We start from the raw sequence: 17,661 nt of genomic DNA, 5'->3' as shown, positions 1-17,661 counted from the left end.
GCAGGTATGCAAACTTGTATATCATATCTCGTACAATAATACTATGGCGAATATTAACATCACTATGCTGTTAGTAGAAGGTCGCAACAACAAGACACGGCAAACAGCGGCACTTATGTACAGGGCAACGAAGAACGTTCCACACCAGTAGCTCTAAGTGAAGAGATATCTCACATACACATATATAGCCATCAGCTAAGAGCAGAAGTTGATACTCACACATACACACGCATATGACTAGTAGAAAAGCATAAACTAGAAATATACATGTATATAGCTGGTAACCAAGCATGAGATGCAACTGTTCGCGAAACGACTAGATCTTAGGAGAAATGGGTGAACGAGAAAACCGCTGAGGAATCAGTAATCAGTTTGATTTAAACACTTTATTAGTTGTAAAGTGAAGTATTATTGTGAATTACTCCCAATGTAATCTAAATAAAGACCAGTTTTCAATACTAAATATTGGAGTTATTTATTCGACAGTTCAGTGATTCGAACGTTAGCAGAAGGTGCATAATAACCAGGATTTCGCTAAATTCGTTACAATACATACTTCCTCGCATGAGTTAGCCCATCACTGCCTCAAATTTTGTGTAAAACAAGAGTTCATTACAACAAATATTGCAACATCACACACTAAGTACACACGCATTCAGTAGAGAATAAAACGTAACAAATGGCATTTTAAGCAAGTGTCAAAATTCCGTTATTATTATGATTATAAACATGCACTGCAAAGCATTTGAGAAGCTGAGTGCTGCCGGTTATGTAGCGATATGTTATTATCGCCTAAATCCATCATGTTGCTAACAAAAAAAAAAAAAAAACCCCACAAGGCACACACATGCAGAGCACCACACTAACACCCGCAGCCATAGCTTGAGTTGGGTGCGCTGTCAATGCCTCAAACTTGCCTTGGAATTTTGCAACAGTACAAAGAATGAAAGATGAATGGCAATGTTAGCAAAGAAAGATGCGTAGTATAACTGAAAGCTGTTCATACGGTCAAAGCAGTTTGAAATGCTACAGGGTGTTCATACTACGAGTCGCTGTGGCGCCTCGGCGGTGGTGTGTTCTGCTTGCGAATTCATTAATCATGTCTGTTTAGTAGCGCTAAAAAATATTGTGCCACTGGTGAAAGCTAAAATAGCGTAAAATTATGTTTAAATTCTTTCTTTTTGCTTTCGCATATCTTTTATTCATTTTCCAGTCATTTCTTGGCGTTAAAAATGTGTCACAAATTTACTTTTTGACAGATGTCATAACAGCCTGCGGGCGCCAAACGTCAAATAACGTTACATTTTGCGCAATGTTGCGAAGGAATGTGAAGCAAAATAAATACTACACAATATATGGGTGATGTGAAAAAAAGGAAAGTGTTAAGCATTGGTATGTGCACAATAAGGCAAATAAATTATAATTTAATGAGTTAAGCAATTTTATTGAAGTTCTTTTGTTTAAAATTCAAAGCCACTGCCGAAGTGGGCACATATTGCAGTTTATCTATGTATGTGCTTTCACACAAATGCTACGATTGTGTCGATGTTGCCGAAAATCCTCCGGTCTTGGCAAATGTACATGCATGCGATCAAGTGCAAAGTAGGCAGGGACCCCGAAAAAAATTTCTCTATTTTATTTTCCTACAGATTTGTGAGATGAAACACGGTTACGACAAGAACAACAGTTCGCAAGTTTCCTGAAGGGATATTTGGTAGTGTTATGTAACCCTCACAGGCGGAAAAGAGTTCCATCAAAATTTCAGTGTAGCTGGGAAGGCCCGTACAAAGTTGTGAAGCGGATCAGTGATGTCGTCTACCGCATACAAACAATTGGGAAACCAAGAAATAGAAGGGTGGTTCATTTGGAGAGTCTAGCAGCGGTTGGTTGGAGGGAGGAGAAGAAACTATCAGACTTAGCTGGAGGGCAGTGTGGCGAATATTAGCATCACTATGCTGTTAGTAGTTAAATAATTTCAACAACAAAAACAGCAAGCAGCTACACTTATGTACATGTACACATTAAAGCAAGCAGGCACACTTACATAGAAGACGACGAAGAATATTTAACACATATAACCAGCAGTTTAAAGCAAAGAGATTATCTCACATACACAGATGTAGTCATCAGCTAAGAGCAGAAGTTGTTACTCACACATACACACGCATATAGCTAAATAGACAAGTATGCGATACAACTGTTCCATGTTCGTGAAAAGTCTAGACCTTAGGAGAAGGATGCGAACAAGACAACAGAGAGTTTAAAAGCAGCGCAAACTGAGCAATAACTAATCAGTTTAATTTAAGCACGCTTTTAGTTGCTCCGCCGTCGAGTTCCCTTTTAGGCAGAAAGAGAAGTAAAGGCAATACTTGCACGTTTCACTCAAGATCTGTAACAATATCGCTCGACAGGCACGCAGAAAATGCTCGAGCGCTTCATCCTCCTCAGGGTTGGATAGGCAAAAAATAGAAAACAGCCAGTGGTTTATGGAGTATCAAACGGAGAATAACTCTTGAACTGAGTAGGCAATTTAAAAGTAAAGTCCTCTCTCGACTATTAAAAATCAAGCTCTGCAAGGTGATCATCATACCTGTCCTGATGTATGGCTCCTAATTGTGGACGGTGTCGAGAAAAATGAAGTGGCTCTTGGTGTGTTCCAGAGAAGAGTTCTTCGGGTGATATATTGTCCTGTCCGTGATGCCGACGGCGAGTATCGAAGGTATACCTCCTTAATGAGCTATATGAGCTTTACGAAGTAATAATGATAGTGCAACGAATAAGAACCTGACAGGTTTGTTGGTTAGATCATGTTATGCGAATTTATGAAGACGCTCAGGCTAAGAAAGTATTTCTGTCGACACCGCAGTTTGGAAGCAGAGGTAGGGAAAGACCTCCAATGATTGGAGGAAGACTTGACCTCCATTGGCGTTCGCCATTGACGCCAGTTATTGCAAAACAGCGAAAGCTGGCGTGATTTGTAACCAAACGGCCCAAATTACTTAGCGCCAATTGATAATGATGATATATGATGCCAATGGCTTAGCCTTATTTCGGACTGAGTAATCGAGATTTCGGTGACCTGTCAAGGAAAACATGTCTTACGGCAAATATACATTTTCTAAGGCATAACATGCCAAGGTGAGAACCTGCCACTTCTGCGCATGTGTGGATACATTTCAGTTAACCGTAAGGACCATGGTCAACCCCGCAACTTACAACGGTAAGATGTCTTCCTCTGTTCAGTTATAACATTTAAGAATTATCAAAGCCAGCAGGAGTTGTGAGTAGCAGCTCCTTCCTCTGCTAACATCCATTGTTCTCGACTGATACACTTTCTGAACCTGAGCTCATGACCAGTTATTCGCATTGTCTGTTCATTCAGGCATTTCAAAATGCACTACTCCTGTATTATATGACAAACCTGCCGTCAGTGAGGCATCAGACTAAATTTCGTAACCCTCGTTAAACGATATAAAGACTAAACAATGAGGAATCGAATTTGTTAAGTTTCTTCTGTTGGCTGCTCAATTTACGAATAAGCCCATATGTTGATGAAATATTGCAAACAGTCTGCATCTTCCGCTCCTCACACTCGTAATCCTCGGACGGACTATTCTTCTTTTTTATTCGATTGACTATAAAGTTAGCTCTCGCGATTCATAGGTCATTGCGTAGCTAGATCCTAAATAAAGGTAGCGTTATTTCTTTCCGAAATAGTGTGGAACTAGTCATCGTCCCATTAGTTCTTCATAGTTTCAGAAATTCCAAATTAACCTCAGTCGTGGGAAGGAGTGAAAGAAAAAAGCTTCCACTTCTCTGTTATATTCTTGGGTGAAACAAAGCGGAGGTGTGAGGCAAATTTAGTATAAGATGTATGATGTATAAGCTGCTTGTCGGCAAAATGCTTTTCTTTTGATCGCAGGCTTTCATTATTTGCTGCATAAACAACATGAACTCATAGTTGCTACATTCTAACGACGAAAGATCTAGGCGTCTCGAAACCTGAGGAAATGGTTAGTCTTCGACTTGAAATAATCAGGTGGAGAAGACGTAGATTACATTCTGACTCACAATGGTGTGCGCACTACTCCCAGTCATATACTAGGAATGCATGCCACCTCAAGATTTTGATAAGGATGTACACCAAGATAGTTGGACATACAGATCTCATTGGCAGCTGGAGCAACCTTGGAGGCTGAAGGTGCTGATTGATCTAAAACTCCATAACACAAAGTAATGGAAAATATAGTTGAATGGATTCCATTGAGCTCAGCTAAGGATGGCTTTGGCCGAGACAAGGTTACTCCATCAGGCAACAATGTGATATAAAATAGAGTTTGGGGCAAAGTCACTTCAGATGAAATCGTTGTAAAAGGCTTTCACAGAGAGCTTACAGTTTTATCAAAGAAGACTGCTTAAATATAGTAGCGGGCATAAAATTGAGCATTGTCAGTTCTAGAATCATTCTATCTACATATGACTGGCATATGTAGGCCACGGTTTCCCCCATAAATTCAGAAAACAAAAATTCAGAAACTCATTTTTTCAGAAAACATTAGTCAGAACCCTATTTTCAGAAAGCCAAAATTCAGAAGTCAGAACTCAGAAACAAAAATTCAGAAATCAAATTTCAGAAGTCAAAATTCGGAAGTCAAATTTCAGAAGTAAAACTTCAGAAGTCAAAATTCAGAAAGTAATGGTTTTTTGCTGTCTGAATACTTTCTGAATTTTGACTTCTAAAGTTTACTTCCGAATTTTTTTCAGCCTGGAACACAGCAACGTCGAAAGAAGGCGTTATATTCAATCGAATTATGGAATATATATGTATAATATCACCAAATTGGGTGAAGTCCGTACAAATAATTCCATCGAAAGGTGACACAACGTCATTCGAAGTGCGTTTGGGGCACACCCTATTATATTTAATTACATAAATAAAATAAAAAACGAACAGGCAATAATATAAACAAAACTGCAGCAATTTTCAGCTGGATGCGAGCCATATCGGAAACGCAAGAAAATATTGAAACAACAAAAAATGTTTATACATCCCAGAGGACGGGGGAAAAAAATAAAAAATTAAATAAATGTAAGGCGCGATAACCTCCGAAGAGATCTAAGGCCGAGCTGCTCTTCCAATTTACGTCGTGCTCCTCTTAATTTTCCCTACAAATTGGCCGGACGGGACCTACATGTTTTATGCGGACTCCGAACGGCTTCTGCAAGGCAGATGAGTTTTCACTCAGAGCTTTTCATGGCAGAAATACACTCGGAGCACTTGCCAAACACTGCCGAGGGGCCGCTTAGACAAATTTTCTTCTAATTGAAAAACCGTATTTATAAAATTTTGATCTTGCTTTGTACGGGGTATGCACCCAGGGCACACGGTGTGGTAGGCGGAGCACGCTACCATCACACCACGGTGGCCGCCGAACGGGGAAAAAGTGTCAATAAATATGACAATATGGCATCATTGCCATGAAACAAGTCCAAGTAAGATGTGTCTATCGCAAATACAATGTTTAATAGGATTAAATAAAGAAATTAAAAGTTATTAAAAGAACTTGCATACATAACAATAACAAAACAACAAACACACACAAAAGTTTACATTTGCACATCGTCGACTGGATAAAATAATATCGTATGTTACATGTGAGTACATATAACATACGACAATAATTTATCAGTGTGACGCTATCAGAAAACTGTAGCAAAACATAGTTAGTGGTAGAAAGTGGCAGCTGATATTAACACCTTAGAATCTTAAAACTTTGGCTAATAATAAGATATAAGTCCCAACGTAAGATCGGTGAGGAACCCAACTAAAACTTTAGCTGAAATTGAAATATTTGTAAATATTAATAAAGGCACTGCTAAAATTTTAAAAACAAAAAAAAAACACAACAAGCGAAAGACACTAAAATTATTTCAAAATGAATTAAATACCTTTGACTTCAATATTCATTTTTATTTAATGCAATACAGTAATATTTTATGTAGTTTTAAAAAGCTTAAACTTGCACTTTATTTGTAACTTGCTCACACTGCGAAAACCAACTAATACCATAACCTCACTTTTGAAGCTATTCTTAAAGAGTACTGTTCGAATAAAACAATAACAAATATACCTTTTAAAAGGCTGTTCTAGTAAGAGATGCTAACGACGCATTTTGTGATAACCTTTTTAAGGCCGATATAACAACAAAAATTGTAAATTCATTTGAAAAAGTTAAACGCGAAAAAAAAATTAAATAATTACATGCTTGCTATTGCACACAATTCAAAATTTTAGATTGTATTGCTTTTTCTTAATAAATTATTCCTTCCAAATAAATAAACGCTCTTGAATTTTGAGAAAAATTTAATGTTTTTTCTGTCGTCTGATTACTTTCTGAAATTTGACTTCTGAAATTTGCCTTCTGATATTTGACTTCTGAATTTTCATTTCTGAAATTTGACTTCTGCAATTTGACTTCTGAAATTAGACTTCTGAGTTTTGACTTCTGAGTTTTGTCTTCTGAATTTTGTCTTTCTGAAAAAAGGGTTCTGACTAATGTTTTCTGAAAAAATGTGTTTCTGAATTGTTGCTTTCTGAATTTATGGGGGCTCCGTAGGCGACACATACGGCAACATCATCGGTTGAAAATGAACTGCTTACTTGTAACGCCAAGCTGAACGCCTTGTTTCCTATCCATAAAGTGGTGTTTGATAATAGTGTCTCAGCCATCTTAATATGAGCTCAAGCAAGAGGAGACACGACTAACAAGACTGCAGTGTTCTTTGCTCACTTCATAGCATGATTTGCATCACATATTTACAATCTAGTTGAAATCATTGATCTACTGAATGAGTTTTTTTCGATATATTAGAGTCTACTGGAGATTTATTCAGGCTCGATATATTTTTCATTCCGAACTAAATAACCGGAAGCCACTACTGCGTTACTTTCTGTTATGTGTTAGCTGCAATCCAATCCCAATCTAAAAGAGTAGTCTACACCTCGGACTTTACCTTCAACTTTCGAGCTATCATCAAAAATGCGAATGCAGCTTCCAACGAATGAATGAAATAACGAAATCAGAAAAATAAATAATTAAAATTAAATAAAACAACAACTCAATTACAAAAGATAAAGAAATACGAACTCATACTGGTCTGTATTGAAAGCTCTCTGCTAATTATGCCCAGCGGCTGAAACTGAAAAAGCCAGCACAAAGCTTGTATTTAAAGCTTAATTTTCCTGTTTTTTTGTAAATAAAAAACATTTCCGTAACAATGCACTCGCTACCTTTTGACACACAGTAGACCCAGCAGCGCCACCTCAGCATACTTGCCCCGCTCCAACGAGTGAGTTGGTACTCATTTCAACCTCGACCAGACATCATTAATGTTAATTAACCAAATAAGCAACTTGTTGCCCTACTTAAGCGTGCGTACGCTGAGCTACAGAGCACAAAAGCCAACATTTCCACTTGCTTTGGCACAATGCGTTGGAGAAAAAATAAATAAATTATGTAAGCCGTACAAGTTTTACAATTCTAGCACTGATGGGCCAGCATGAAGTATGAAAGGGATGAGGGTGGTGACAGCGTATAGGAGAGGGAAAGTAACTAAAAGAGAGAGAAATGGGTTCATGAAAACTCAACCCCATAACATAAAAGCATTTTGTGGCTTAGTGAGCATTACTTGAACATAAAAAACCCCTAGTGGCTTACATGACCTGACCCGACTTCACTTACACTACCACAGTAGTGTTGTTGCTATTGTATATTTTTGTATACATTTTTTACAACATTAATTAGACAAAAGCTGTTGGTTTTTGTTCTGAAGGCTGTTGAGTGAAAAGTTAGTTTTTTTTTTACTGTTTTCATAACTGCGCCAGCTAACCTGTTTAAGTAGCGCTGTCAACTCGGCTATTGACTCAGGCATCATATTATCCAATTCGCTAGATTTATTTTAGCCAATGATGTGGTGATATCTTGGGTGCACTAATTCAATCGAATCTTTTTTCGCAACTTCAGTTAGTCTCTTACGTCATTTTTGTAATTTATTTAAATTCTCAATAAGCTATTAAAACACGAGCCCTGGCATAAAACACTCGGTCGATAACTTATGCTTATGGATACTAAGATAAACAAGGTCCGACTTCTGACTTATTACTTAATCAAAGAAAATTTTGGCAATCAAGAACCAACTCCTGGGGACTGCAGTTGGCTTGTACCAAAGATGCACAGCAGGGCTATGGGCAGGAGCTATGATACAAGCAATACAGCTTCGTTATGAATACACTGTACGATTGCGTTGAGGCTTCAACTTCAACTCATGATTAGTTGAGGTATCTAACAAACCTAATCTTATATATTATTTTGAATTGCTGTTGTTATGGGCAGGTCCCTTTTTCCCTCTTATTTGGAATCCAAATCTATAAATAAAGTTTTAGTTGTAAAAATTGGGATTCGTGCTATTAGCGAGCTTTGGACATTATTAGTCTTAGTGCTTTTGTTTAGCTATATTTTATTAAAATAATTTGTTAAAAATAAACAATCGTGAGCACACAAAGAAATCTATTTGTACTGTGGCACTATTGTTAATATTTGATTAGAACAACACTGCATTACCTGCAGTTGCTAGCATTCGCCAGATGGCAGCGCAAGCTCATGTAAGTTTATAGATGTTTGACTTATAGAACAGCTGATTTCTGTTGATATTTGATATGAGACTTTTATATTTGTTGCGCAAGATGCGCATGGGTCCGGCTCGTCATTACCAAAAAGTGTTATGTTTGCAAGCAACCAGAAGGATGACAAAATAGAATCCAGATATTTCTATTACAAGATTATTTCGGAAACATATCGATACTGTTTTTGCTTTTTTGGAGCAGAATCTTTATCGTTTTTGCAAAAACTTCAGAATTGTTTCCAAATTCTTTCCATATTATTTATTGAGATAATTTTGGGAAAATTTTCGGTATCTTTTCAGAAGTATTTCCGGGCTATAACGTATGAATTTCGAAATTTTTTTCGGGATGTTTTCGGCACGATTTCAGGACTCTTATCGGTATTGTGTTTAGGGTAATTTGGATTTTCTTTTGAAACATTTTAGGGATTTTTCAAGAGATTATCAGGGCTATTTCGGTATAGATTTAGAACTAATTTGGACCGTTTCGTAGTTTTTGGAATATGTGCTTGATTATTTCGGGATTATACCAAGAAGGTATCTGAATTTTGCATCCGTTAACTTACTAACTATTTCGGTAATGTTTAAATATTTAATTCGGGATGTTTGTCAATCTAGGACTCTTTCAGGACTATTTCAGAATAATTTTGAGCTATTTCAGAATAGCTTTCGGAAAAATTTAAGGACCCGTTGAAGGTTGTTTTAACTATTTCTGAATAATTTGGGATTGTCTTTAAGTTTATTTTGGAATTTTTTTAAAACACGTTTCGGGAAAGCTTTGGGACCATTGCGGTATTGTTACTAGGATTATATCGGAATTGCATGTTCCCCCGGGAATATTTTTTTAAATTCTGCACATAACATAGGCTCATAAAATTTGATTTTTAAATGAGCCTATACCCTTTGAAAGGTCGTTGGTTAGCTTAGTATGAATACGAATAAGATTTTTAGTTTTAGCGATCCATCATTTTAATTTCGGGACTATTTCGAAACCCTTTTGAAACTATCTTCCGATCATATCAATATTGCTTTCGGGGTCATTCTCCGATCACTTTGGAGCTGCATCGCATAATTTTGAAATTATTACCGTTATAATTTCGAAATATTTTCAAAATGGTTTTCGGGATAATTTGGGACCTATATCGGAACAGAACATTTATCGGTATAGTAACAGAACTGTTTTCTAGATAATTTCGAGATTCTCTCATGACATAATGACCATTATTTTAGATAATATCGCGATTATTTTCGGGAACTCTGCGGGATAGTTTCTTCAGTAACTATTTCCGGGCAGTTTAGAGATAGTTTCCGCATTACGGGATCATCGCGGCAAGGGATCAGTTGGTACTGTTAAGGGTCTGTGCTGGGAATAAATACGTAACTATTTCAGAACAGTTGCGAGGCTGTTTTCAAAATAATTTCTGGGCCATATCGGGATTGTTTAGAACAATTTAGGTTTTTAAGGTGTATTACGAGATTATTGCGGGACCTTTTTGGAACTGGTTGGTAATTAGTTTATGACTATCTTTGGATTGTTTGGATCTATTTCATGATATTTTCAGAGTTGTTTTGTCATATATTACGCGATCATTTCGACTGTTCTTACTTCGGGATGGTTTTCGTGATGGTATCGAAACTATTTCGGAACTATATATTACACATGTATTACCTTAGGATATAGTGCCTATTCCTCATACCAATGAGGGACCCTGTATAAATATTCTCTCCTTTTGATGATATGTGTATAAATATATATATATGGTGGCAATTTTGAATTTTATTATTAAATTTTTACTAACAAAAGATTCCATTAAAACGAGTCATGTGTAAGATTTAGATGCCGGCAAATTCTCGAAATTCTATTTGACTTCCAAAGCTTATATATCTATAGTTGTTTATTGTGCTAGAAAATTTTAATCCCTTTGTGTAATATTTATGCATTGTACGTAAATATATTTTTATATATTTTTATGTAATACATTCTTATATACACACATATATAGAAATATGTATGACAATGGCGTTTTCGTATGCTGACAACATCACATAACATTTTTCAAAGGTGCCCTACAGCATTGTTGATCGCTCAAGTGTGAAAACTTTTTTAAATTAAAAGAATTTTACAATGCTTGAAAAAATTGTTCAGTCTTATAAAGATTTGTATGTATATACCTACATATGTTTGTATCTGTGTACCTGTATATCTGCTATAAATCAATAAAATTAAACCACAAAAAATCTATACAAATATTTCTGATATTATAAAAATAATTTGCATCACATTTTCGAAAATACAAAAAAGATTTCTCTCAGAAAAGAAGCGGTTAAAAAGTGAAAATGAAAAGAAATCTTAATTAAAATACGAAGCAAAGTATTGAGACTATGATCCAATAAGCACTTGTTGTGATACTACCGCAATATGTTTCAGCAGTAAACTATGCTTAGATAGCTCCTGCGTTAGCTTGATTGCTTGCCCTCTTATGAACGTAAAGTAAGCGAAGCACTTCGGTGAATCAAAAAACTAATAGGTCGGTATTTTGTCGCAAATTATGCGCTAATTAGTTGCGAAATAAATAATTTGGTGCGCTTTTCCTAGTGATTTTTTCAAGGTACTTCGCTAAGTTCATGTGAAGTTATCGAAGCACCCTCATAAAATTGACTAATCGATATGCGAATAAACTGGTATTTTGTCGCGTATTAGCCGCTAATAAGTTGCGAAGAGAAAAATATTTTCACTCTTTTTTTAATGGTTTTTGTTTTGGTTTCTTCGCTAGGTAGGCGTGAAGTAAGCAAAGCACGCTCGTAGTAGAAGTCTATTTAGCGAGGCACCCAAAACAAAAAGTACTAATTTAAGTGGATTATAGGTATTGGTCCCAACGTGTTAGTTATTCAGGAAGATTGCTTATATGACCCCTTGATGCCCAAATTGATATTTGATAGAAGTACATGTTTTAGATTCAGGGCCTACCTTTGGGTGCAAAAATCACCTTTTAACCAATTTTTACCAAGATTTTTGCTCTTCCTACACTTTTCCAAAACTCCGTGTATTCGTAGAATGTAAAAATTTCAAAAACAAGTATCTATGCATCACAAAACAACTTGAAGTATTACATAACATTCAAATACCCTAGAGATACTTTTTGCAATAAAGAATTAAATTTTGTTATCCATTGAATATAAACATAAAAGTTGAACGAACTTGCTTGCATGCACGCAATAATCTTAATTACAGTAAATTAACCGTTTTAATCAAGAATATAAAATACCTCAATTAAATTGGACAAATCGCAGCTGAAGTAAGAACAAGCAGCAAGAGCTTAATGAAGAGATAGCATGCAAAATTCAAGCCACCAAAAAGACCAGCTAGCGATTAAGGAAGGGATGATATTAAAGCTTTATGGAAAACTTTCACTTGATGAAAGCTTTTACTTCGCGTAACCAGGGAGCTGAAGAATTAGAAAAGTAAGTTCTGATTAATTTTTTAAATGCTTCGTGCTGACTTCTATAAGAGCCGAGAGAGATACCGAGTACAATACTCGGACGGAAAATAAAACAAATAAGTTTAGCATGATTTTCTAGTAAAAGATCGAACTTTCAATGAAGAGTCATAAGGCATCCGTGCGCCGTGAAAACTTAAGATGTTAACATTCAAGTGGCTCTGATATTATTGGTTACAGCTTTCAGTCATTGTAAAGTCACAAGGATCATAATTTTTGTATCTTAAAGGCGAGTAGTTTTCTGTAGCTACACAGAGATGGTAAAGATTCAGTCAAAGGAGGCTTCATTCGTGCTTTGCTACTCCAAGGACTCGAAGAAAAACCGCTCTCCCAAAAGCTGAAAAGGTCGGCAGAAATTTCGTGAAACATTGAGCCTTATCTGAGTCGCTGTTTGTGCGTGAGCCCCATTTATAAGTAGTTTAGTACATAAATCAAACGGACAGACCTATCACAATAAATTTTTTCGTTTAGTTCGTTCTAGTTCAAGCATGGTTTAGCAAAAAAAAATTTTGGAAAAGTAGGCGAGGCCATGTTTTAAGGCAATATAAATTTCCTATCGCCAAAAATTCGAGCCTGTTTGACTCAAATTGTTGTTATTTGAGTATGCATATCTTAAAAATAAACTTGTATTGAGTTTGTAAAAGTGGGCGGTGCCATTCTCGCTATTAGGAAAACTTTAAATTCGACATATATCCTCAATTATTTCAAGCAGGTATTCAGTGTTTGGTATAAAGATTTCTTATATGAGGAAATTAAGGTGAAGGGGTAGAGGAAGTGGGATTGGGAATGAAATTAAGAGTGGAAATGGGGGTAGAGGAAGTGGGATTGGGAATGAGATTAAGAGTGGAAATGGGATTGGGAAAGGTAGTGGAAGTGGCAGTGCCATTGGGAGTGGGACTGATAATGGGAGTGGTAGTAGTAGTGGTAGTAGTAGTGTTTGTGGTAGTGGTAATTTTAGTGGAAGTGGTACTGGTAGTGGGAGGAAGAGTGAGATTGGGACTGGGAGTAGGAGTGAATGTGGGAGTTGGAATGGGACTAGGAAAAAGCATTCCACGCCAGAAGGGAACGGCATAGCAATAATAACTAATATTGATGACTTCTTGACATTAGCAACAAATATCTGTGTATGACACTGCACAAACTTAAGCTCATGGATATTTTCGCAGCTCCTACCACCACAACAAGTCCTTAAGTCTCTTGCCAGTTGTACCTCGGGAAAAGCGAAAAAAAGATTGGCAGACAATCGTCTGGTCATTAGTGAGTTATGGATCGCCAAAATGGTGATCTTAATAAAAGAAAGCTCACTGGATCTGCTACCAGGCCTGCCAGTATGCAGTTTCTGAGAGCTTGTGCGGGATGTATTCTCATGATGCTGAGACAGCTCAAAGAGCTCAGTGAAATGCTAAGCAGACAGTTCAACCAAGCAGTAACCCTATAACGTTACTAAAAAAGATATCTAATGTAGACTGAAACCCACCCAGGCATATAAGAAATTCCTTGCTATTAAAGCCCGTGCAGATACAGTCTCAACAGCCATCTAATCACAAAATATTGCAGAGGTAAAAGTATCTACAGCGAGTAACGGGAATCACATTTTTATTTTTCAACATCAGTGAAACTGGGGTATAACAATTTTGACACAAGCACAACACAAATTACCAGAGCTTTGTTCCTTACATGGCAACTCTTGATAAAAAATTAACTCAATACGCCTTCGTCTGACTATCGTAGAGAAGCTTTTTTGAGTTCTCATTTATACGAAGTAAAAAGTTGCCGTATTTACTATATATGTATATATGTGCTACATTCATCCAATTTTTAGATATATGGCATCCCTATTCAGAAATATGTCGCTTCGATAATTAAATTTGTTAACCTTCCTATAAAACTCAATTAAAGTACTTTCACTTTAGTCAATTTAAAACACAAATTGCAACTCTCCTTTCTAATCGCCATATCTTCTCCTTTCATTTATTCGCAGGACCTCAGACTCCAGCACACAATTGACAACGGCGGCCGTGCCACCAGCAACGACACAAAATCAATTAAAGCCCACATCAGGCGCATCAACAGCAACATCAGCAGCGGCAGCACAAAGTAACAGCACGCACAACAATAACAATAATAGTAACAGCAACAATAACAACAACTGTAATAGCAACAGTAATAATGTTGCTAGTAATCGACGTCTGCCATTCTGTGGTTTAGATTCCATTAAAGGAAGTGACAGCAATGGCCAAGGCGACGGTTGTGGCAGCATTGGAGGAAGTTCAGGTGGTGGTGGTGCCACAAATTTATGCTTCGATTTGCAAGGTGGCAGCAACAACATAAACAACAAAACAAATAATAGCTTAGCTGGTGGCATGGTAAATGCTGGTCTACTCGTCGATGGCGGTCAACATCATCATCATCATGATAACATATCAGAGCAATTTCATTCGTTGGATGCCGCAGATAGCAGCTGCTGTGGGGATGGACAGTTCGAGGATGATATGCAAGCTTTGCTGCCAAAATGCAAACGTTACTCGGGGGATGAACTCAGTCAGGTAAGTGTTTGACCGGAAAGGTGTAGTCAAAACAAAAACAAAAACTGCTAGTTATATTAGATGCTTAAGTAAGTAGATGCATATTGATTTAGCCAAGTATTAAGTGTTACTTATACTACATATTTAGTCGGTTGTGTAAACTCAAGGTGCAAACAGACCACACTGTTGCGCGAAAAAATAGCAGAATAGAATGATCTATTCTAGATAATTTATTGAATGCTGATAGTTGATTTGTTGCTATGAGGTGTCTTTATTGAGCTACAAATCTAGGATCGAAATACGCCTCTCAGCAGCGTATTAAGAGAGAGTCAACAAATTTTGTACTTCGAGCTCAATCACCATCCATTACAATGGAAAAATGAAATACATTTACCTGCTAGACAGAATGAAAAGCGCTACAACAAAAACTTTTGGAGAAATGCCAAGTGCTTAATTTCTCGCCAGAGGTACTTATACTACTAGAACCATATGAGTTTAATTGAACGTAAAAATTTCATAAAATTTTTGGGTAATGCTGCAAAAATCTTATTCCTCAATTTCTTTTGCGCTGATAAACCAAAATATACTATACGAAATATTGCTCTCTTCCCACTTTGCAATACAAAAGTCTAAAATTTGTCCTGACTCTTCCAAAATATGCCCTTTTTAGGGAACGGGAGCTTCAAAAGATGTCTTCGCTCTTTACGATATTCAAGGACGAGCAGTGCTCATCAGTCATATAGTTTCATACCGCCTATCATCTAGTTGGCCCAAGAGCCCAAAGCGCCATATGCCCATCGGAGAAAGTAGATATTGCATTTGCGAAAAAGTTTTATTTGTTCAGAAATAAGTTTCATTTGATAGGAAAAAAGTTATATTTATACCAGAACAAGTCTGTCTTAGCAAAAGTCGTATGGGCAGGCCCGCGCCTTAGAAATACTAAGACATTTTTTTTAATTCAGGAGAGTCTTTAGTTGTTACATGTGCAAATTTTAAGCCGAATTTCAAAAGCAAGGAATATTGATAATGATTTTTTGCCTGGGCCTGAGGAGACAATAAAAACATCAAACAAAAATGTGTGTTTACTTGAATCCGAAATCTTAAAATTTTCGTGGTGACACTGGTGAAGGTTCATCTTCAAAAAGTCTTCCAACAATACCACCAACTCTGTATCAAAGTCCAGATTATTTAAACGACTTTGATATCGGTACCGTGAATAATGAGTTTTTGCGATCTGAAGAAGTCATGTCGTTTGTTAAGCACCAATACTTTAAATCGACCTAAAATTTGTTGTGCAGATATTCGAAATTCCAGGTATGGAAGAAGCTATACGATAAACTGCGATCACACGAAAATAATCGAGATCACATTAAATGTTATATTCAATGGCGATCTTTACAAAATCTAATTCAAAAGGAGGCTACAATTGATACACTTATCAATGAACAGCTAATCACTGAAACTCAAAAGTGGAAAGAAATTTTATATAGAATTTTGGGCATTATTTTATTTTTGGGTGAAAGAGGTCTAGCTTTCAAGGCGAAGGTATATATCTTGTTGAACGAAACGATGGACATTTTTTGGGCATCTAAGATCTTACAAGCTGTTATGATCCGATATTTAGAGACCATTTGGAGAAAGTTAGGATTTCACAACAGCAGGTCAAACGTTTACAAGTTCACTATCTTTCCCCAGATATTCAGAACGAGTTTATAGAAATTTGTGCAAAGCAGGTGAGGGAAACTATATTAGATCAAGGCAAGAAAGTCTGCGATTATCATTGATGATATGCCTGATACTCGTCACGTTGACTACGTTCATTTTTCGCTAGCTCCATTTCAATTCGAAAGCAACAAATTTTACAATTCAAGAACGGTTTTTGGCTTTCGTGGATTGTAACTAAAAACTGGTAAGGAAATCGCGGATTAATTTGCCATACTCTAGGTAAACATAAAATCTCATTAAAAGATTGTCGTGTACATGGGTACGATAACGGCGCCAATATGAAAGGAGCTTACAACGGAGCACAACGCCACATTCTCGACAAAAACTCAGATGCTGATTACTCGCCTTGTGCAACCCACAGTCTCAGTTTATGTGGTGTTGATGCTGCAGAAAGTTGTACGGCTGCAATTACTTTCTTTGGAGTTGTACAAAAATGTTTTACTATTTTCAGCAGCACTCCACAACGATGGGACATCCTCAAAAAAAATGTACCGAGCTCTCTTCATAGTCTTTCAGCCAAAGCCAAATTTGACTGCGCAAGTATACGGCGATGTTACCGGCATTCTCAAGTACATCAAGTTAGAATGTATCTTGCTGTCCTCAATTTGGTTCAAAATACTGACTACCATTAATGAAAGAAACGTGGCTCTACAAGCTAGAGACGCCGCTATACACTGAAAGAAAAAGACTGGTAAAATCAACCGATATACGGGTCAATTCAACCGAAATTTCTGTAAATTTTTATCCATCGCAACAAGATGTTGAAACAACTGCGCACAAATCGTTGATTCGTATTTGACCGCTTTAGTAGTCAAATGAACAAAAAAAGTTGTTGCGACAGCTTTGTACGAAAGTACCTATGTTACGGCGTTTGCAAGGCAGATGAGTTTTCACTGATATCTTTTCATGGCAGAAATACACTCGGAGTGCTTGCCGAACAGTGCCGAGGGGCGACCGCGTTTAGGAAAATTTTCTTCTAATTGAAAAACCTTATTTCTAAAATTTGTATGTTCCTTTGCCCGGGGTGTGTACCCAGGGTCTTCGGTATGGTAGGCGGAGCACGCTATCATCATACCACGGCGGCCACCGTATACATACGTAAATATGTGCATACATATAGTACACATCATACATAAGTACAAAGTAGAGAGCGCAGTGAGCGTAAAATTCTCTTTGAAATTTGCTCATGTATTGACTGTTGATCGCTGTTGAAATGACCAGTGAAATCAGTTGTG

The 17,661-nt window shown here is 36.9% G+C and overlaps 1 protein-coding gene across 12 annotated transcripts in view; it reads left to right on the top strand.

Moving 5' to 3' along the window:
* Nucleotides 1-17,661, top strand: part of spri (sprint) — a 1,202,745-nt gene that overhangs the window by 935,398 nt on the left and 249,686 nt on the right. For all 12 annotated transcript variants that reach the window (XM_067781444.1, XM_067781448.1, XM_067781447.1 and 9 more), the window contains one exon: nt 14,158-14,722. In XM_067781444.1, coding sequence (XP_067637545.1) covers nt 14,158-14,722 — 565 coding nt within the window. The remainder of the gene's footprint in view (nt 1-14,157; nt 14,723-17,661) is intronic.

This window comes from Eurosta solidaginis, chromosome 4, assembly GCF_040869045.1.
Source record: "Eurosta solidaginis isolate ZX-2024a chromosome 4, ASM4086904v1, whole genome shotgun sequence".
Taxonomy (NCBI): domain Eukaryota; kingdom Metazoa; phylum Arthropoda; class Insecta; order Diptera; family Tephritidae; genus Eurosta; species Eurosta solidaginis.
The sequence above is the reverse complement of the archived record's forward strand: the minus strand, read 5'-3'. Positions and strand labels throughout refer to the sequence as shown.